Raw genomic sequence first — 20,699 nt, forward strand, 5'->3', positions numbered from 1 at the left:
GTGCCTGAATTTTATTTCTTTTGAAAAAAAGGAATCATGTAAAAAAGAAAATAGATAACAAAACAAAAAAAATAAAATAAAGCACGTGCATTTATTAGGAAAACTGTTTAAAAAGACAACTTAGCTCTTTCTTTTCTTCCCCACTTCTTTAACATTTCAGCGCTTATTAGATATCTTCTATTACGAAAATGGTTCCATCAAGGAATGAGCTATTTAACCCTTCTTCTATATCAGCAATGGATGCAGACATTTCGGAAAAGCGTACTTTTCCGCATAGTTCACATTTCAATCACAGTTCAGGCAGCTCAGAACATAGCTCTCCTTCTCCTACCTTCAGTAAACCACAGTCTCCTGCTTTCGATTTACAGAGACCCACCATTAGCTTGCTTCAACAGCACTGTTCGATTAATCGACGAGAGTCTCTTCCTTCTATCTCATATATCACTCAACCTCTGATCAGTCAGAAAAACAACGGTCGTCGGCATTCAATTGCCAGTCGCGAGATTTCCGTATCCTTTTTCTCGTCAACGTTAACAGACAACAGGCTGTCGCTGCAGAATAAAAGCGACTGTAGGCTTCATTATGGAAGTACCAACGGATCCAGTGTCTATACGCGTTCACCGGAATTGAAAATCAGTCATAAATTAGCAGAAAGAAAGAGGCGTAAAGAGATGAAGAACCTCTTCGATGACTTGAGAGATGCATTATTCATTGATAAGAATATAAAAGTGAGTAAGTGGGAAATACTCAGTAGAGGTAAGTGTTGGGTCAACTTTATCAACTTCTCAGGCCAAAAGGAATAGATCGATTTGACTGACTTATTTTGCCATACAGCGGTTAAACATATTGATCATTTAAAGAAAAGGGAAGCGCAGCATTTGGTTGAAAAAGAGCAAATGCAGAAAGAAATCAAAGAAATGAAGCATGTTTATCACCAATGATTATTTCCGATAACAGTACTTCCGACGACTTTTCTCAGTAAGGGCTATTTTTATTATTTTATCCCCTTTTTGACGGGTGTACACCTCCTTTGTTTTCTATGAAGTCGCAGCGTTTGCCTCCTCCAACTCTCTATTTAACCCCAATTCTTTATTCCTTGGCCCTCTTCACATCCTCTCTTTTTTTTCCATTTCCTTTTCAACGCACATGATCTGATAAGGTCAAACAATAACGAAATACAGCAACATTTACTTATATATATCCACAGCTCTGAAAAGAAATGCGTCTCTATACCCGCCTTATCATCTTTACTTTTCTACAATATTGCATACTTTGTGAAGCTCAAGAAAACGAAAACACTGACATAACCAACTTTATACCAACACCAACCACTACTTTTTCAACATCAGTAAACAATACAGGAGATGCAAGCAGCACTATCAGTAGCACAACTACTGTAGAAGTTTTGCCAACGAACTCTGGAAGCGACGGTAGCGGCAGTACAGCAACTAGTACGAATGAGACCTCAGCAAATTTTTCCACACCCGTCTCATTTACAGCTTCTCCCACGTCATCTGTACTCACCTATTTCCCTTTTCCTACGCGTACAGGCTCAAGTACTTCCATTATTTCCAGCGGTAGGCCTTCGCCTTCTGCGCCTTTCCCTGATGATACTGTTGGTAAAAATGGGAGGTTGCACGTATCCAAGGCTTCAACTGCATTGCAAATTCCTGGTTATACTTACTACTGCAATATTATTACTTTTTGCCTAATACTTTTAACTACTTCACTCGTATTACTCTCTTTTTGATATCAATAAAAAGTTATTGCTTTGTTTTCCTCTAACATTATTTTTGAAATACCTCGTATAGGTCATAATGGCACTAATGAAAAAGAAAGACCCAATATATTATTAAAAAAAAAGGCTTTTCGGCGATAATTAACAATAGTGGTAACTCAATTCGACAATATAAAACTAATAGCTGCTTGCTGTTAAAGTATCTTGGGAAATGATAATGCTTATTGAAGCTTGTCATGAGTTTCTTTATAATATAGATAAGTTTTCAGCCCACGTAAAGTATAAATTCTTATACCAATTTCAATGTTTGTGCACCATTTGTGCTTGCCCTAAGTTGAGTTGTTCAATGAAAATGCCTGTAATAAGTTATTAGCCAATAACTACAATGGTCTTTCACAATATTATGCTCTTCGATTGACGGAGTATTATTATCGCATTTCCGACTACCCCTCGTAAATGCTCTATATGTTATACATTGCCTTGCTTATGGTCAATGGATCTCTGATTCTTCAATATTGAGCATCCAAATTTGTCGTGCGGACGAACATCGCACGGCAGAATCGTTCTTAGAAAAGTAAGGATGAAGGTGAGTGTAGAATACTGTTATCACGTCGTATAAATTGTTAGTGATAAATGCTGTTAACTCAGTACGGAACTCACTGTTCATTCCTACATTATACTCTTCGAATCTGCCAAATATCTTATGGTTAGGGTTTTATTGTTACTCTTACTGCTTGGTATACTGACAAAACTTGCTCATACTTTATTTACATGGAAATGAAACCAAAAGATCGGTAACTCTGGATGAACTCTCCAACTCATTTGGGTTTACAACAAAAATTATATACAGATTCGACGGGCAAGCTCCTTAGTCCAAAAGTCATCATAAGTGAAATTATTACGAAAAAATACCACTAATGACCAGTTGTGAGTTTCTCTTCGTTCTCCTACCTATAGCTTGGCAGGCTGACTTCTGTATTCTCATAGATTCTGTGCGGATGAAACGAAATTCAAATAACACTCGTCAGCACTATGGATTTATCTTGATAGTCTAATTATAATAGTTATATGTAATCCGAAATTCACGTCCACCCTTTGTTGATAAACATAAGTTGCGTTGACAAGCAGCAGATGTCACACGTAACAGAACTTCAGAAATACGGTGTACGATGCGATCACTAACAACTTTCGAACAGAGATAACTAATAAGGTTGCCGGTGCAGCCGATTGAATTATCTTCGTACAAGAATAATCAGCCCTGCCTTTGAAGAATTTCTTATTTCTGTGAGCCTAACTTGATAATAACGGCCACGTGTTCAGTATCAAATCTATGCCAAGTTATAGGCTTGGAATGCAAACAATCGTCCTATAATCGGGACTAACGTTTAATTGTTTATTGCTTGCATCTGCATCCGCTTGGTTGCGCATGAAGAGTAGTGTCAACAAATGATCCATTTTATTGATGTTATAATGGTATACACCAATGGCGGGGTATATTTTTGCACAAGATGATGCCAAAGCCACAGATAGAGTCATGAATCTGACAAAGTTTGAACGACTAATGCCGATAAAATGTACGTAATGTAAATGAGGAACAGGAATAGGGGGATGCACATGTTTGGTTTTTTTTTTCCAAATGGAAGTGTTGATATTTATCCCAAAGCCCGATCTACGTCAACAAGCGAAATGATAATTGTAAATTGTTCGCTTCGAGATTGCGTCACTGTCAAAAACTTTTGCCGGAACTGATTGACAGGAAATTGAGCTTTTTGGCAGTAGAGACCGAATAGTTTGGTGCACAGCTCAACCTTTTTTTTTTTTCCCTTTTTATTTCTTTTCTGTGTTGCTTTGCATTTAAGTCCTGTATTTCATAAATTTCTTGAAAAAGGAAACAGCAGACCCTTATTTACTTAATTGTTATCAAAGAGGTACCCTTTGTTTTCAATAAATTGTTTTGACATTGAGATATATTGCTAACAATAGAATCAACAATAATTTAAGGATTTGTTGCTCTTTTTTGATATTTTAAACGGGCTGTTTACGAGGACTAGTTATCAGTGAAGAACAACCAAATATCAGTAGGTTTTTTAAGGCACTTCTCAATCAGCAAGGAAGAACTCGAAAAACTCTCATACAAACGTAACCCTTATGGACGACTGGTCACTGAGGGAAAACAGTGACTCCCATGTTGGGGTCAACGGCTATGTCGATAATATGCAATTTTTATGGAAGTTTCAGCCTTTGATTCCAGCGAATGAAGGCGATGCTTCACAATCCTTTGCCGATCTCAATACATCTAATTCTACGACAGATCTTCCAGACGAAAATGATGATTTAGTAGATAAGCTGTTTCGAGAGAGCTTGGCTATGCAAAGTGAGGATCAAAAAAAAAAAAAAAAGAAACAATTGCTTACGAAGTATATTAAAGTTGATCTATTTTTTATGACTTTTTTTTTCTCTTTTGTTTTTATTGATGGAAACAGACATACAAGAACCTGAGGCAACGGATTTGAACAGTCATAATCACCAGCAACAAGTACAACAGCCACAACAATCCCAGCAATCACAGAACAATACACTCCAGATGCTGTTGTCCTCCCCTCCTCATCCTATTCATATGGATTTGAATTCAACGCCCGAGAAAATTAATGATACGGCATCTGTTATCGGTAGCAAACGTCCAAGGTCTCCCGTGCTGATGGATGAATATCCATTTACTCGTAACCCGCTACCAGCTGTCTCGTCGCAATCGATACCACAGCCACCGCAATCTGTACCAGCACAGACAGCGATGCGAACACGGGGCTCTATAGAGCCCTTATCTCATCCACAGCAAAATCACTTCCTTCAAAATCAAACGACAGAAACGTTCTCTCCATTTAGTCAACATAAACCCAATACAGGATATAATTCAATATCGCCCATGCAACACCATCTACCTGCTGTTCAAGCGTCTTCTTCTACACCGACTGCAGGAATTACAGCTACAAAAGTAATGGATGCAACGGCTACTAACACATCAGCCGCTGCTTCTTCAATTAGTAGTAACTATAATCAGAAACAATCAGATGGAACCTATAATAACACTATCGTAAACACCTCACCTGTGAACCCTTCATACCAGCAGTTAACATTGAACCCTCCATCGCCTCACACACCAGTTAATTATAATTCTCCTACAGTATCGTATCGAAACAACCATGTACCAACAACTCTCGCTGAAACGAGCACCGTATCACAATTCCCTTTTTCTGCTTCTAATGGAGGCTCAATGAATACAGTAGTATCTCCTTCATCTCCACCACCAATTTCCTCGGGCACAACAAAATCTATGGCAGCACAACCATATATTTTACAAAATCAGCATCACCAGCAGCAGCAGCAATATCAACAGCAACAGCAACAGCAACAGCAACAGCAACCGCAACCGCAACAGCAACCGCAACCGCAACCGCAACAGCAACCGCAACAGCAACCGCACCAGCAGCCCCAGCAACCGCACCAGCAGCCCCAGCAACCGCACCAACAATATCAGCAACGGCCACAGCAGCAACAGTTTTTGCAAAAACCACAAGCACAGCAGTATCAACAAACTCTGCAACAGCAACAATTAAAGCATAATCAGTCTTTTCAACAACAACAGCCTCAGCAACCAGCACAACTGACACAACCGCAATTGTCACAGCCATCACAACAACCGATGCCACAAACTTCGGCTTACATCCCACAACATATACCACAGCGACCCACGCAGCAGGCTTCGCAGCAGACAGCACAGCAATCCTCACAGCAATTTTCGCAGCAGTCAACGCAGCCTTTGCAATCGCCACTTTTACGGATCCAGCAACAACCATTACCTTCACCGCAACCAGTGATACCTCCTAGACCACAGTTGCGTTTACATTTGAAGAAACAGGATCCATTTGATTCAGCTAACTTTGATGAAAACAAAGACCCAATGAAACCTGATCTTGATGTAACAAATTTGCGTCGTTTAACGATAGCCACGCTTCGCAGCCTGGGAGTTTCTGTTTCCTTTGACGAACTACCCAATGTGGAAATCGAAGATGCTTCACCTACCGACTCGCATCAAGTGTTGCCAGCAGCAGCTATGCACCTTATCACTACCATGGTGCTGGGTACCTCGGGTGATAAGGACGTATCGCAAACATTGGGGTCACAAATATCCAATGGTGATTTAGTAGCATTACAGCGTATGATAGTTGCTGGTTTACGCAGCAAAAACATTGTTATTCACACTGTCTTGACCGAACAGCAAAATACAAATGAGGCATCGAGTCAAGAATATGTTCCAAGAGCAGCAAAAGCGGATGATACGCTCATTGATCTGTCTAATGTCAAATATGAGCCGCCTCATAATGTAACCCGCCTTTTTTTACGACTATACCGATTCATCATCAACATGCTATTGTCTACACCGGATTGTTGGCCATTTATTCAGCCTGTTCCGGAGACAGCCTTCCTTTATCACCAGGAAATAAAAAACCCAATGGATTTACAAACAATCGAAGAGAATGTGTGGTGTGGAAAATACACAAAATTTGCTAGGTTTGAACGGGATATGCAGCTTATTTGGAAGAATGCGAGGACATTTCATCGAAATACAGGCACGATTCCTAAACATGCTGATAATCTACAAAAACTCTTTGTCAAAATTGTGAGAGACATAAAGAAACAAATCAGGTAAAATAGATTCTATCATGATTTTTAGAAGAATCTGACTCTATTGTAGACTATGTGTATAACTTTGCTTACCATTTGATTGCTTTTTCTTGTTCCAGACCGAAACAGCAGCCCTCAGGCTCTCATGATTTCAAATTCGATCCAACATATACCCTACCAGAAGAATCTGATTTCTCCTATCCACCCATTGAACAAGTCTTTTCCGAACAAAGCACAGTATATGCTATATCTGCTCTGTCACCTTATGAGCCCAAGGGTCGTAAGCCTAAAGGTCTTACAAACGAAAAATTACTTTATTTACAATTGAATGGACCATTTTTTCAGGCAGTCGAAAGGATGAAATCTGATTTGGATGGCAACCACTCTATAGTTCCCCGATTTTACATTGCTAAAAATCGTACTCTTCTTCGTCAGATACGTTCACAAGGTGTCCTGGCTATTTTCTATAACACTAAAACCACTCGCATACGTTTCAGCAAGATGATGAATATTGAGACAGACATGATAATAGCTTATCCAGCCAGTGATCTTTTTGATATTGATCAAATCAATGAATGTACAGACGATTTCGCACCAAAAGCTTGGATACATCTGCGGCCTTTGCGTGTCGTGAATAAGATTGTTTTTGAAGTGAACGAGCCTATCGAACGTGATTACTTTAAAAGGATGTTCGCAACGTCAAAGATGGCCATCGATGACAAGAACACACACCATAATTCAGACACGAAGAGACTATTGCGAAAAGTAGTAAGAAAGATCTTATGCTTATCTGAAGTAAGCGGTACCAAAGATCAAGGCGACATTTCCTCGGCTTCAATGCCGACTGGTGCTGCTGTTAAAAGAGAGATCAATGAAGAAAAGCACAGACCAGTACATCAGCAACGGCTCCCTAGAACGAAAGAAGACGAAGCTATGGAAGTGGATAAGGGATCCGACGATGAGAAGCTTACACCAAGATCCACAGCAGGGAGTAGCGAGAAAATGGAAGTAGATGTGAAAGCTGAAATAGCTAACTCGTCAAATGCTGAGAGATTAGGCAAGAAAGAAATTGATCATGAAATTTGGAAGAAATTGTTTAATGTGTGCAGAAGCAAAGGGATTGAAATCAAAAATATAACTTCGCATGGCAATATCAATTGGAACTCGCCTAATTCTGAAGGTTTCTTCAAGCGCGTTTATTTCTTTGAGAATATTGTAGTACAAGCTTTTCGACAGATGACGATGTATCAGAGAATTACTGAAGTCGCTTGCCTTATGTAAGTATATATTCTTCAACAGCTACGGTTTAATGATGAAAGTGTGACAAGAAAGCTAATACGAGGTATTCACTAATGAAGGAAATTGAGAAATTTGCCACATATGGCACAAATGAAGGAAGTACTATTCAATGATAATGGGGATGTAGCCGGTCTATCTATGGAAAGGTGAGTGCTTTTATGTAACTCATGGCCCTTTTAAGCAGCAATCAAGTACTTATTCTGGATTATGGCACCTTATTTTAGATATCAAACAACATTGAAACAATATGCACATGCACATTCACATCATCGTTTGTCAGCTTACCAAAAATATGATGTGATACAGCAAATGCTGATCTGCATGAAAACAATTCACGAGGCTGGCCTTGCTCACAGAGATCTATCGGAAGTCAACATTATGGTTGACGTCGTACAAGGTCAACATTTGGAAGATGGAAGTGAAAAAGTATGTTTATATTTAATCGATTTTGGTAAAGCCGTATTTTGCCGGGCAGATGATGTTCGCGACTGGTTTGTGGATGTGCCCCGTGCTGAATGGGAATATGATGGAGATGTTGTCCCAGAAACAAAAGAAGAGCTAGAGGCTTGGTGTGAATCTTTGCCTTGGGTTAAAGGTAAACCTGATCATGGTTACCGAATGTATAGGTAATTAGTGTTTTGAATGCATATTCGATCACGTTTGTAACAAACTTGAAATTGATTCTAATCATAACTTGTTAAAGGTCAATTCAAACGCTTCCGAAAACCAGATCTGATAATCAGATACTTCCTTGGTTGATTCATCCCCAAGCTGAAGATATGTATTCCATCGGTGTCATGATATGGAAAGTGTTTACGGATACAGAACCATGGAGAGGGATCTTAGATACAGATTTACAAGGCTTACGATATGTAGCTGAAGATGATTATCGTATTCAACGCGCATTGGAAGGTGAAGTCCACGGTGAACTTAGTCGTCAATTATTACTAAAGTGCCTCAGGACGCGACCACAAGATAGAGAAACTGCCAAAGATTTGCTGGAGTGGATCAGTCAACAGCACGTGCGCGATGGTTTGATTGGAGAATGGAAGATGTATTCTTCAGATACAAGAGCCTCTCGTAGAGCTAAGACATATTATGGATTTGAGGATGATGAAGATGAGAAAAAGAAACCGAGAAAACGAACCAACACAGGAGGTACCAAAACTAGAGGTAGACCTAAAACTGTGAAAGAGCCACCAGCACCAGCTCAAGCTCAAACACAACCTCAAGCTCAAGCTCAAGCACAAGCACAAGCACAAGCACAAGCACAAGCACAGAGTCAAACGCAACAGCGGCCGTTGCAGGCGGAACAATTGCAATCGCAGCTTCAGCTCCAATCGCAACAGCACGGTATCATAAATAACAACTACAAATTCTTTTAATTCAAAAAAAAAAAGCACTAGCAAAGCACTAATATAAACCTTGTAAGAAATTTCCCCCTTTTCATGCATTCTATATTTCTATTTACCACTACATAATTCAATCATAAGTATTCCCCCCCCAACCCAATTTTCGAATCACCATTTCATTTGTACATAAACTAATACAGAAGCCTTTTTGTCTTTCACATTCTGATGTTAACAAAATGTATGCTTCAGTGTTGCAGAGAGACTTAAAAGGATTGACCCTCGATGCATGACTGTAAAAGAGGGACAGCATTTAGATTGAGTATACACGCTATAGAGTGGAAGACATCCAATCGATCCTATACATTGAAGGCAATGATGATCGTTTATAAAGCAGCTAATAAGAGGAACACTTGTTAGGCTGCTACTGGCATCTTTACCCTCGCTTCCTTTGTTTATTTTCTTTTGTTCCTTTTTGAGCGCTTTGTTATAAAAAATGGAGATGAACTATCAAGATACGCTTTCCGCTCATCTACCAATGCTGTGTGTCAATGGAAGAATATTGATAATTTGGCCCTGAGCATCGACTTTTCATTGGGTTTCAGCAACAACGCTGTTTCTCACTGGATTGATAAACTTCATATATACGGACATCATATTATGGATCTGGATTACGCAGAAGAAGGGCGTGCCTTTCAGTATATGACCGCACTGACATTCACTGGGTTACATACTTACCAAATCGTGATATACTTAAGAGATGCATTAACTTACCAAATTCGAGAATATAATAATAGCAACTGTATATGTGAACATTTCGTTTCATCTTTTTCAATGAAAACGGTTACTGTTTATACCGTATAAATTTGCAGTCAGTGACCTATTGCAGTTGTATGGTATCTTTCAATTATAGGCATTGGAGTGTTTGGAATGGTCCAAACACACAGATTTCGAAATCATATCTGCTATGGCACTATACAAGGAATTAATGATGATAGTAATGAAGCTACTGATGAAGGCTCAAGCAATGACTTTCAAAAGAATGATATCTCTACCAAAGCTTCTAACAGGATCGAAGCGGTATAATATTAATGACTTGATATTTTAATTCATGTAATTTAAACTGTTTAGAAAAAAAATGATTACTATTAACAAAAAGTGGTAGGGGATGTTCTGGATAATTATATAATAAATAAACTATCAATTAGCCCTTCTCAGTCCTTCTTCTTAGGCTGCGGTTTAGGACGTACAAATGCATCCTCAGAACCAACGATATAATACATATGATAAGAGCTTTGATCGATCTTATATTGTAGTTTGGAGCGAACTAAGATCTTGTTTAAATGCTCATCTTGTGGCCTCAGATTACTACATATAGCAAGGAATAATGGTTCAGTTGCTTACGATTTTGAAAGTTATACAGAAAAACGCCAAAAGACTTACCGTGTTAAAAAGGTTGGCGTCATGTTTGAAGTATCCACACCTTCTGTAGTGTTCACCCAATCCATGTAGCTTGCAACGTAATCCTCGTACTTATCCTCTGCTGTTGGTTCCATCATGTAATCATCGGAACCGATCAGTTGGATAGTCATCACTTTGAGTTCATTGTTCTGCAAATAAAAAAAGATTGATTGTGAGCTTTTTTTAACTCCAATGACCTAACGATCAACCCATTCCATGTACTACTTACAAAGTTTATTCTGTATAAATTTTCCTCAGAACCAACAATATCTTCAGCTTTTAAACGGTAAACGGATAAAATCCTGGGTGACATGGCCTCTAAAGCTTTATCACTGCGGAATAATCGAATCAGCTCGACCGACTTGGGATCAACTGTAATGGCTTGAATCTATTGTTTGCAAAATTATTTATCAGTTAGGAAAGGGGCTCATACAAATACAGAGAGAGTTCCATGATCTGTTTTACCTGCTTAATCATCGAATGAACAAGTTTATCAATTGTGAAAATAAGGTAGGCGTCAGTTGTAAATATGTAACGAGAATATTCTTCAAAAACTTGCTGATCAACATCATTATCAAAGAAACGATCAATAAGTTCCAGAATGAAGTTGTAATATCCTTTTGATACGTCAACATCATCAAAACGACTACTGTATAAACCAAGATCGCGAGCCACTTTGTTGACGCGTTTGCCCATATTAGGGTCTTGCTTCATCTTTTCATTAAGAGAATGAAGCCTTGCAAGTCTTGAATAGAGCATCTAAAGAAAAACAAGAAATGAATCGCTCAATGAGAACTTGTCTTTTCCATTCGACTAAACATGCTCATCTTATCCCACCTCATAGTGTCTAAAAAAACAATAGAAGGTTGTATTACAGAAGAAGCTATATAATGTTCTTTCCTTCACTCCAGGTGCAATAGCTGCAGCTGCGACTGCTAATAAGTCTTTGCCGGCTGGCTCGGTGTTAGTTGCAGTGCTGGAGGCTGCATAGGATGAAGAAGCTGAAGCTTCCATCATGTCGGCATCCTCATTCATTTTCGCCGCGAGAGCATTATTCGATTCATCTTCCTCGGCCTTGACCTGTGTTTCTTCGATTTGCTTACTAGTAGAGTCTGCATTAGAAGCAGGCGTTGGTGATCTTGAACGAGCACCGGATAGGATTGTTTTTTCGTCAATAGCATTTTGATTTTTTGTCAAAACGTCGCGCAACAAATCCATGGTGTGTTCCTCGTCGGCTTGTGAGCGGTTACTTCTACCCGATCGGCGACGAGAGGGTGACCGGCTTCGTTTACTGGGTGAACGTCCCATGTCAGATTCAGAATCGTTTGTGTCAGTCGAATTGTTATCATCGTCGTCCTCTGCTACTTCATCCTCATCCATATCTTCATAGTTTGGCAATCCCTCTGGCACAACGTTATCAATTTGGAAACAAAGTGGAATGAAGGATTTAATGAAGGTTCTTATCTTTTCGCGGTCCTGACCACTAAAACCAGACTGCCGATCGATATAAGAATAAATAACACGGGTAACGTCTTTGAAAACTTCGGTATTTTCGAAGGGAAATTTGAACTGGTAATTTTCGGTGGTGGGCAGAGCTTTACAGGAAAGGAAGCTGTTGTCTTTCATCTTTTTTTCTTCTTGAAGACTTTCAATTTCGCTCACAAGCGCTTTGGGTGCCATGGCCTTACGATCGGTACTCTTGAAGGTAATACCTTGGTAATCTAAGGCTCTGTAAAAGTTCTTGGCATCCATTTCGCGCCATATCTTGTTCCATTCGCGCTAATGAAGGAAGCAGGGGAAGGTGAGACACCATCTTTCATCCGTTCAAATAATCATTTATTTTTCTTTTCTTACCTGAGCTTTCTTCCACTCCTCATCCTTTATCTTCAAACGTCTCAATAAAATGGGTATAACTTGAGCAGGATTTGTATATAACATTTCAATAATCTTACTTCCACGTTCCTTATCATATATTTTTTTGATGATACGCTCATAAATAGTGACGGTTTGACCACCCAATCCTGGTTTGAGAGTGAAATTAGCACGTTCTTCAGGTGTCATCATCTCAATTTTCTGGTTGATAGGTTCCAACAGAGCAATGACATTCAAATTAGCGTCAATATGCATATTATAGTCATAACGTTCTTCCTCACAACGATGCATCGCCTCTTCATATTGACTCTTTTTGGAGGCGACGAAACCGTCATCTTCACTCGCCCAGATGGGATGGGACACATATTCATCATTGAGTACTTCCCAGGCAATTTGATCCCTTCCAGAGCAAGGTTGTGTTTGCCACTAGAGAAGAAAAGTGAGGTGAATATTCAACAAAGACCTTAATCTGTAGATGGATAAGTGGGTTTACCTCCTTGGGTACAATACGGTAACTAGGACTCTCTAGTGTTGCTTTGCAATGAGCAAGGTCTGGCTTTGGTACAGGATTAGCAGGTTTCTCTATAGGATGCTCCTTGGGCTCATAACCCACGATGGCTTTAAACCAATCATACAGTTCCTTATTGTTTCCAATAAAAATGCCTACTTGCTGCACCAAAGTATTCAAGTCCAAGATTTGCTCTGTATACAGGTTCAATGTCTTTAAAAATTCCTCATAAGAAGGCTTATTGCCGATGTGTTTGCGAATGCGATCAAAGAGCTCAATTTCTTCTGATGAAACGGAGGGTCGAACAGGATCGAAAGGCGAACTGGGATAGCTATAAGGATCACGCATAGCTACATCAGCATTCACCCCAGGACCATGTCCACCCACGACACTACCACCTTGTGCCACTTCTTTTTGATATAATTTGGATTTCTTTGTATTTCCCTTAAAAAGCAACTGCTATTTTAGAATAGCGTTAAAAAAAATATAATTGGCCAAAAACTATCTTACATGTGTGGTTCTCTTTTTCTTTCCAGGAGGAAGTATACCATTTGCTGGAGGCAGTTCAGCACCACGTTTATTACCCGCAGTGGTTGTAGCCGTGTTATTATAAAAGTTGGGAGATGACATGGTATCGAATAATACGCTGGGTGATTGTCCAGTGATATCGGGCAAAAACTGCTTAAACTCATCCAACAAATCCGGCGCTCCATTAAAAAGATATTGAACATGAGCATATACGTCTTGAATAGGTTTAGAATCCTTTTGATATGTTTGTAATATTTCAAGGAATTGTTTGTAGACTTCTGGCTCATTCGCAAATCGATTTTTGATTTTGTTGACATAGTTGATGGCCTGATTGAATTCAATGGGAGAACGCTTCTCGGAGATGGTGGATGGGGTTGGACTGCTCACAACACCGCCGTGGTGAGAAATGGTTGGGGGTGGAGGCTGTGGATGGCCGATAGAAGCAGGTTGCTGCTGTTGCTGTTGCTGTTGCTGTTGTTGTTGTTGTTGTTGTTGTTGTTGTGTATGCTGTGCACGGAGGGGCGGGGGCGGGTGTTGCGGTTGGTGTTGCTGTGGATGATGATACAATGGTTGGCTCATCATAGACGGGTGAGGCGGAGGGGGCATAGAAGAGGGAGGAGGTTGCTGTTGTTGCTGAATGGGAGGTGGAGGTGGTGGTTGATGCATATGATGACTATAGGGATAGTACGATTGCGATGGAGGTGGCGGAGGTCCTTGATGTGGATGCTGATGATGTGAAGGGGGTGGAGGAGGGTGACCATGGTGATGGTGATGTTGATGGTTTGGAGGAGGAAGCCCTGCATGATGAGCCTGTGGAAGCGATGGTGGTGCAACATTGCTGTTTGAGGGCGGTAACGAGGGGTGTCCATGCATGGAGGAGTTCTCCATTGCTTCCATACGAAGTCGATTATTTCCTCCTCCTGTAGTTGTAGTTGTAACGCCATTGGGGGTTGTGACGGTGATCAAATCTGGTTCACGGGGATCTGTAGAGCATTCAATACGGTAGCCGGGTGGTAAAAAGGTATTAAAACCTGATATCAATGCAGGATGACCTTGGAACAACGTAGACACACGTTCAATAACACCAGGTGTATCAATACTGCAGCGAACAAAAAAAAAAAGAAAAAAAAAAAAGAAAAAGTTATCATACAAAGTTTAAAGTCAAACCAAATAAAAAGCAGCTTTCATCACTTACGCCTGACTTTTGAAATCTTTCATTATATCCAAAAAGCGGTTGTAAACATCTGGTTGATCTGAGAATCGAACTTTGACTTGATCAAGGTAGGTCAAAGCATCTCTGACATTCAGGGGACGGTAATTACCCTCTGCAGCAACAGAAGCAGCATTAGCGCTATTCGTATTCGCAGCAGGCATCATGGGTTGCGTTGGAGGCGCGGGAACTGCGATTGCAGGTGCTGGAGAAGACCGCTGTTGCTGTGGTTGAACTTGTGGATGGGGTGATGAAGAGGATGGAGATGAGTTCGATGGTGGTGGCGGTGGTGGTGGTTGGATAGAGGAAGGTGGAGGTGGATGGACGATACTTGATCTACGCTCAGTATAGGGGGAGGTTGAAGAATTACGTGGCGAGATAGGTGGTAATACAGGATTACTACTACTATTGGGTGCATTATGGCCACCTTTACTGGGAAGCTGCTGCTCAGTAGAAAATGAGCTAGCAGGAGGTAAAGACGGATGTTGACGATGCTGTTGTTGCTGTGAGAGATATGAAGGCGAAGTACCACGTGGTGAAGAAGAAGATAATAGAGAGGGAAGTTCAGTAACTCTTGAAGGAGGAGGTAGTGAAACATTACTACTGGTGGTATTTGGCTGCTGGCTTGTAGGCGGCTGACTAGTTGCCATTGGTAAATTAGGTGGCGTAAGGTGATGAGCATAGGGAGATGGTAATGCATTAGCGTTAGGTTGAGAAATAGGTGGTTGCGATGAGACAGAAGGTGACCTAGTAAAATAAAGCAATGTTGAAAAGGAGTGATGAGTAAAACATATTTGTTAACGTAAAGAAAAGAGAACCTTATGGGCGATACTACCGCATGTTTGGTGGAGGTGGTTGAAGAGGAGAAGACATTTGAACTATATGTTTTCCTTGCTCTAATTCTTAAGCTGCTTGAATACGGTATACACAGTGTGTATAGACTGTAATTATGGATGTCGTTTTATTCAATATCCTACGGAAAAAAAAAAAAGGGAAAGAGAAAAGAGTAAACAAAAGGGTTGCCGAAATGCACTTTTTCCCAGTTCCTCGCTTTTGAACATCTCCAGAGTTTCTTCTCGACTGCTGCTGAAGGTGAATTTGAAGGGAGTATGAATCTCCGAAAAACATCGGAAGAAGCCACTTACAATGAAATACAGGACATGATGACTGCCTTTACTGCAGGTATGCCGCAAAAACAGCATCTGTATCAGACAAGGGCTCATTCAAATAATTTCTTTGGTTTAGAGATACAAGGGCTGTATCGATAGGTTTTTACATCAAAATATATCAAAAAGGGTTTGCTCATAGATTCTGAAAGAGACTTCATTCTTGTATTGAAGAAGCTCATCAAGTTCGGGATTAGAAATACACGTAATAAAAAAAAAAAAGAAAGACTTTTTTATCTCCAACAGGACATTATTGCTTACTTAGTAGATTTTTGATATTATATCTTTATGGAAAAAAAAATCAATACAATACTATGGGTATGCTTTGCAAGATATCGTGAGCATTCATTGTTGAATTGTGTAACTTATTTGTAGTAAATTCAAATGCGTTTCATTGAACAATAATAAATTGATAAGTACTTCTTTGCCAGACACATACACATTTTGGCGTTGATTCAAAGGTTAATCATAACAAAAATGGACATTTTGTGATACAATTAGTGCTGCAGAGATTATGAAAAGGGACGCTTAATTGAATCAAGAAAAGCAACAGTCGAAAAGAAGGATCTAAGCTTGTTCTTTTCTTGGTTTTTTTTTTTTTTTTTTTTTTTTTGATATAGCTCTTTGTCTCAATATTGTTTCAAGTCACGATCAGAAGGTCAAAAGATATCCAGAACTGATAAGCATGTGGTTTTTTTTTGGTTTTTTTGTTGAGGCTACTTCTTTTTCTGGTTCATTTCTTCTCCGTCTCCCCTTTCTGTACCTCTCACTGTCAGTTTTCGTCTTATAAAATGTCATCAGCACAACAACGGCTATTAGAACCTACATCAGGCAAAAGAATTGCATTACCAGTGAGGATAGAGCCAAAAGTGTTTTTCGCCAATGAGCGAACTTTCTTATCGTGGCTCAACTTTACTGTCGTTCTTGGTGGATTGGCAGTAGGGTTACTCAATTTTGGTGACCGTATCAGTCGAATGTCAGCCGTCCTGTTTACATTAACAGCTATGTTTGTGATGTTGTACGCATTATATACTTTTCATTGGAGAGCCAATAAGATTAGGAGCAGGGAAGCAGCTGCTTACGATGATCGAGTAGGTCCAACTGTTTTATGTATATTTCTGATCATTGCAGTAGCCTATAACTTTTATTGTAAGCTCAGAATTTCCGTAAAGTAGATGAATAAAGATAACATTACTAACGTCCCACTTTACTATTCTCTATCTATGCATAGTACGTATGACCCTGAATCCAGAGCCATAATGTCATCTTTGTAAAACGATCCTATCTATGAAATCGTTGACTTCTAAACATATACATACCTAATAAAGCTATACTCATAATTTGTATAATGTACATGCAAAAAGAAAAAGACGTTTGGGAAGAGGAAATTTATTTTTTTTCCCTTTCTTTCATATTAGAAAGACGTTTTGTGAGGATATATGGAGAGAAGGAAAAAATGACTCACTCTTTATCGTCTCCATTGGATGACACTAAAAATGACAGCAAATCCATCTTCATCATCATTTAAAATTCCGACGCTTGAATGAGACAAAAAGTGGAGTAAGAAGGCCCCTTTCTTTGATTTCATTCTAGGTTCTATCACTATTCGTTCCAATTCATTCTTTCCTCTCTTTTTCTATCCAACTCTCCTGTTCAACAAAGAAAATAAAGACATGAAAGCAATTCTTAAAAAATTAATACACACGCCAGATCAATTTTCAGGCAAGGACGCAGAAGAAGCTGTGCATGAAATAATGAAAGGCACAGCGACACCCAGCCAGATCTCGGCCTTCCTCATTTCACTTCGGTTGCAAGACAAAGATCGCGACCCACACATTGTAGCGTCTTGTGCGAAAGCGATGCGTACTCATGCCAAAAGAATTGAATATACAGGTTATGAACATTTATGTCAACATGTCGTCGATATTGTGGGGACGGGCGGAGATGGACATGATACGTATAATGTGTCGACCACTGCATCTATCGTAGCAGCGGGAGCAGGAGCAAAAGTAGCCAAGGTAAGGCAGGTGGTGAACAAAGAAGGGATCAAGAAGCAATTCACTGCAGAGAGGGATGTTTTCATTTGTGTATTGACGTTTTCATTACTTTGTGTTGTCTGTCATAGCATGGTAACCGAGCTTCTTCTTCAAAATCAGGATCGGCGGACCTCATGGAAGCACACGGCTGTCAGATTGCTCTTGTTCAACCAGACCAAGTGGCAGGGATTTTAGAACGAACCAATTTCTGCTTTTTGTTTTCACAAATCTATCATCCTGCCATGAAGCATGTGGCGTCCATTCGGAAAGAAATTGCGGTCCCTACTGTATTTAATATGCTGGGACCAATGTCAAACCCTGCAAAACCAGCACGGATGGTTGTAGGTGTTCATTCACCGGAAATTGGTGAATTAATGGCTCAAGCTTTGAAATTGACGGGTGTCCAAGATGCTTTAGTTGTTTGCGGATCGGAAAAATTAGATGAAATCAGTCCTTCAGGTGAAACAAATGTAAGGATGATGCCCCGTTTTTTTGGTTGTTTTTTTTTGGCTTTATTGGCTTTGCATGTGCTAATTAATTTTTATTATTGATAGTACTGGAGAGTACGAGGGACAAATGAAGAATTGATCAGTGGTACACTTCATCCTACACGTGATTTTGGTTTAAAGACACATCCCTTAACTGAGGTAAAAGGAGGCGATTGCTACGACAATGCAGAAATATTACAACAATTACTTAATGATGAATTACACGAAGACCATCCCATATTGGATTTTGTTCTGTTGAACGCGTCCGCTTTATTAGTAGTCGCGGGTATCGCAAAGGACTTTAGAGAAGGTGTAGTGAAGGCACGCGAATCTATCAAGCAAGGAAAAGCGAAAGAAGTCTTGGAGACGTTTAGAAAAGAGAGTTTGCTATTTCACTTGCCACAATCACCACCTCAAGAAGAGTCTGCTAAAAATTGAGCTAAATCTGTTGCAACAGCTATTCTACGTTGAGCATTATTCCCCCGAGTTACACCGAGTTGAGCGATCAGTTGCATCATTTTGTCATGGCAACTCTCGCCCATGATAGTTACCATGCCAACGTTACCTTCATCTGCATTCTCTTTTAGCGTGCATTTATGTAGCATTCCAAGTATTACATTTCTGGATAACCCGAATAGATCAAATATATGATCATTTGCACTGTTGCAGACTAATAATAAAGAAGCATCTTCGTTTGAAAAAATCGAGTCACTTAATTGGGTACAGAATGTCTAATAGTGCAGAATTAAATTTAGAGGGTCGTGCAAAAAAAAAAAAGAAAAAAAAAATTAGTGCCTTTTGCGCGGTCATTAGCATTAGCATAAACTTCACCTTGATAAATCGTATAAATGTTGGTCGTATCACTTTTATCTTTAGATAATGTGAAAAATAGACTCGTAAGGCCTCGTTTGATGTGAGAAGCATTGGATTGGTTCCTAAAGGATGGTTGTTTGTATTTAGAAAAATGCCATTTTCTTCGTAGTTTTTACTGCTGCACCAAATATAGTCAGAAAAGAAATCAAAAATGACGTTTTTTTTCGGTACTTTACTTATCATTTCTAAATTATGGCGTTGTATTAAGAGCGGGGCATCATTAGCAGTATTAAATCTCCATTCAACTGAATATGATTCTGATATCCTCCCAAAAGATGACTGCTGTGGTCCTTCCGAAAGCTGGTATTGACAAGCAATGCGTAAATTGTTTGTCAAATCATACAGACTGATATCAGGTAATAAGGTGAACTGTATATAGAAACTCAATAAATCGTCGCTGTTGTCTTTTGGAGCAGTGATCGCCGCTGTATTATAATGGACAGTTTCGGGCAGAAATTTGTTGGGTAAGCAAGAAAGACGTGCTTGGGTTACGCTCACCACAACTTTCTTATCATCATGAAGACGTTGACTTTTCAGATAAAAGACAGAAAAAAGTTAGCTTTTCAGCATGAAGGCAGATGTCTTGCCTTTTTTTTTTTGGGTATAGGAAGGCATAGGACGTTTCATTATCTATTTCAAGATGACCTAGGAAAAAAAAAAAAAAATACTTACATCATCACTCTGCCTCGCGCTTGAATCCAAATTTTGTCTTTATCATAAACCCAGCCTTGACAATCCACTAATTCTATTAGCACATCATCGTTACTGTCTGTCTTTCTATCGTTATTGAGTTGAATTTTTCTCTTTTCGTTTGCATTTTCATATAAAGCTTCTTTTAGATCCTTTTGAAGAATAAATTGAGATTCTTTCAGCAATGCTTTTTTTGTCGACATCTAGACTCATTTTAAAGGCATGCGAGAAACATAGTATAGAGATGGTCAACATGAAACGAAATGAGCAAAAAAAAAAAATAAAAAAATATATAGAACAAGTGCATATGGACTGTTGCCAAGAATTTCCAACTTTAAAAAAATAAAAAACCTTTACTTTTCTTAGAACATCATTTTTCTCATCTTGACACTGAGCAAGTTTATCTTGCAGTATAGTCAAAGTGTTTAATAGTTCTTTGGTGCCATTGGCTGTATTTGGGAATAATGATGTTGATGATGTCGCCATTTGATAATGTTAAGCAATAGAAAATGTCTTGCATTTATTTTGGGGGGAGCAGAAAAAAAAAGATCTACAAGTTCCTCACATTAAATGAACCTATGCAAAAAGGAAATGTGACACACACCTTTGAGTTCTAAAGATAGAAAGGAAAGTGGTGTAGTGACAGTTTCTGATTGGCTGGTAACAGAATTAAGGTCGGTTTCAGGAAAAAAAGGCCTGTGCTACAGCGATTATGTTTTGTTGCTTTTTGGGCGAATGTTGAATTTTTTTCGTTTCTTTTTTGTTTACTTTGCTTTAGAGGCGTATAAAACAGACACA

General features: G+C 39.3%; 8 protein-coding genes across 8 annotated transcripts; 6 read left to right on the top strand and 2 right to left on the bottom strand.

The window, feature by feature from the left end:
• Nucleotides 1-39: 39 nt before the first annotated feature.
• On the top strand, nt 40-1,301 carry BDF20DRAFT_287765 (uncharacterized protein). Its single transcript, XM_053075097.1, has 3 exons — nt 40-756; nt 835-978; nt 1,182-1,301. Exons 1-2 carry the CDS (start codon nt 189-191, stop codon nt 939-941), a joined length of 675 nt encoding a protein of 224 aa, XP_052939137.1. The 5' UTR covers nt 40-188; the 3' UTR covers nt 942-978; nt 1,182-1,301.
• Nucleotides 1,220-2,194, top strand: BDF20DRAFT_910331 (uncharacterized protein; the record flags this gene model as incomplete). Its single annotated transcript, XM_053083695.1, has 2 exons — nt 1,220-1,619; nt 2,073-2,194. 2 exons carry the CDS (start codon nt 1,220-1,222, stop codon nt 2,192-2,194), a joined length of 522 nt encoding a protein of 173 aa, XP_052939138.1.
• A 1,441-nt stretch (nt 2,195-3,635) lies between these two features.
• On the top strand, nt 3,636-5,590 carry BDF20DRAFT_288173 (uncharacterized protein). Its single transcript, XM_053075098.1, has 4 exons — nt 3,636-3,666; nt 3,740-4,112; nt 4,222-5,197; nt 5,253-5,590. Exons 2-4 carry the CDS (start codon nt 3,887-3,889, stop codon nt 5,350-5,352), a joined length of 1,302 nt encoding a protein of 433 aa, XP_052939139.1. The 5' UTR covers nt 3,636-3,666; nt 3,740-3,886; the 3' UTR covers nt 5,353-5,590.
• BDF20DRAFT_852136 (uncharacterized protein) lies at nt 5,208-9,331 on the top strand. The gene is made up of 5 exons (XM_053080064.1): nt 5,208-6,442; nt 6,541-7,698; nt 7,780-7,866; nt 7,945-8,346; nt 8,424-9,331. Exons 1-5 carry the CDS (start codon nt 5,439-5,441, stop codon nt 9,103-9,105), a joined length of 3,333 nt encoding a protein of 1,110 aa, XP_052939140.1. The 5' UTR covers nt 5,208-5,438; the 3' UTR covers nt 9,106-9,331.
• A 795-nt stretch (nt 9,332-10,126) lies between these two features.
• BDF20DRAFT_288297 (uncharacterized protein) lies at nt 10,127-15,651 on the bottom strand. The gene is made up of 9 exons (XM_053075099.1): nt 14,634-15,651; nt 13,421-14,537; nt 12,896-13,369; nt 12,385-12,828; nt 11,368-12,309; nt 10,996-11,289; nt 10,760-10,918; nt 10,513-10,679; nt 10,127-10,437 (listed from the first exon to the last, which is right to left on the bottom strand). Exons 1-9 carry the CDS (start codon nt 15,296-15,298, stop codon nt 10,284-10,286), a joined length of 4,416 nt encoding a protein of 1,471 aa, XP_052939141.1. The 5' UTR covers nt 15,299-15,651; the 3' UTR covers nt 10,127-10,283.
• A 753-nt stretch (nt 15,652-16,404) lies between these two features.
• BDF20DRAFT_852145 (vacuolar transporter chaperone 1) lies at nt 16,405-17,256 on the top strand. The gene is made up of 2 exons (XM_053080065.1): nt 16,405-16,963; nt 17,046-17,256. Exons 1-2 carry the CDS (start codon nt 16,606-16,608, stop codon nt 17,072-17,074), a joined length of 387 nt encoding a protein of 128 aa, XP_052939142.1. The 5' UTR covers nt 16,405-16,605; the 3' UTR covers nt 17,075-17,256.
• Nucleotides 17,257-17,568: 312 nt separating this feature from the next.
• BDF20DRAFT_815037 (anthranilate phosphoribosyltransferase) lies at nt 17,569-18,776 on the top strand (the record flags this gene model as incomplete). Its single annotated transcript, XM_053077039.1, has 3 exons — nt 17,569-17,832; nt 17,940-18,320; nt 18,405-18,776. The coding sequence occupies 3 exons, from the start codon at nt 17,569-17,571 to the stop codon at nt 18,774-18,776; spliced, it is 1,017 nt and encodes a 338-aa protein (XP_052939143.1).
• BDF20DRAFT_288859 (uncharacterized protein) lies at nt 18,395-20,511 on the bottom strand. The gene is made up of 5 exons (XM_053075102.1): nt 20,259-20,511; nt 19,884-20,104; nt 19,170-19,740; nt 18,890-19,069; nt 18,395-18,800 (listed from the first exon to the last, which is right to left on the bottom strand). Exons 1-5 carry the CDS (start codon nt 20,385-20,387, stop codon nt 18,744-18,746), a joined length of 1,158 nt encoding a protein of 385 aa, XP_052939144.1. The 5' UTR covers nt 20,388-20,511; the 3' UTR covers nt 18,395-18,743.
• Between the last annotated feature and the right edge of the window lie 188 nt (nt 20,512-20,699).

This window comes from Mycotypha africana, assembly GCF_025528875.1.
Source record: "Mycotypha africana strain NRRL 2978 chromosome Unknown BDF20scaffold_2, whole genome shotgun sequence".
Taxonomy (NCBI): domain Eukaryota; kingdom Fungi; phylum Mucoromycota; class Mucoromycetes; order Mucorales; family Mycotyphaceae; genus Mycotypha; species Mycotypha africana.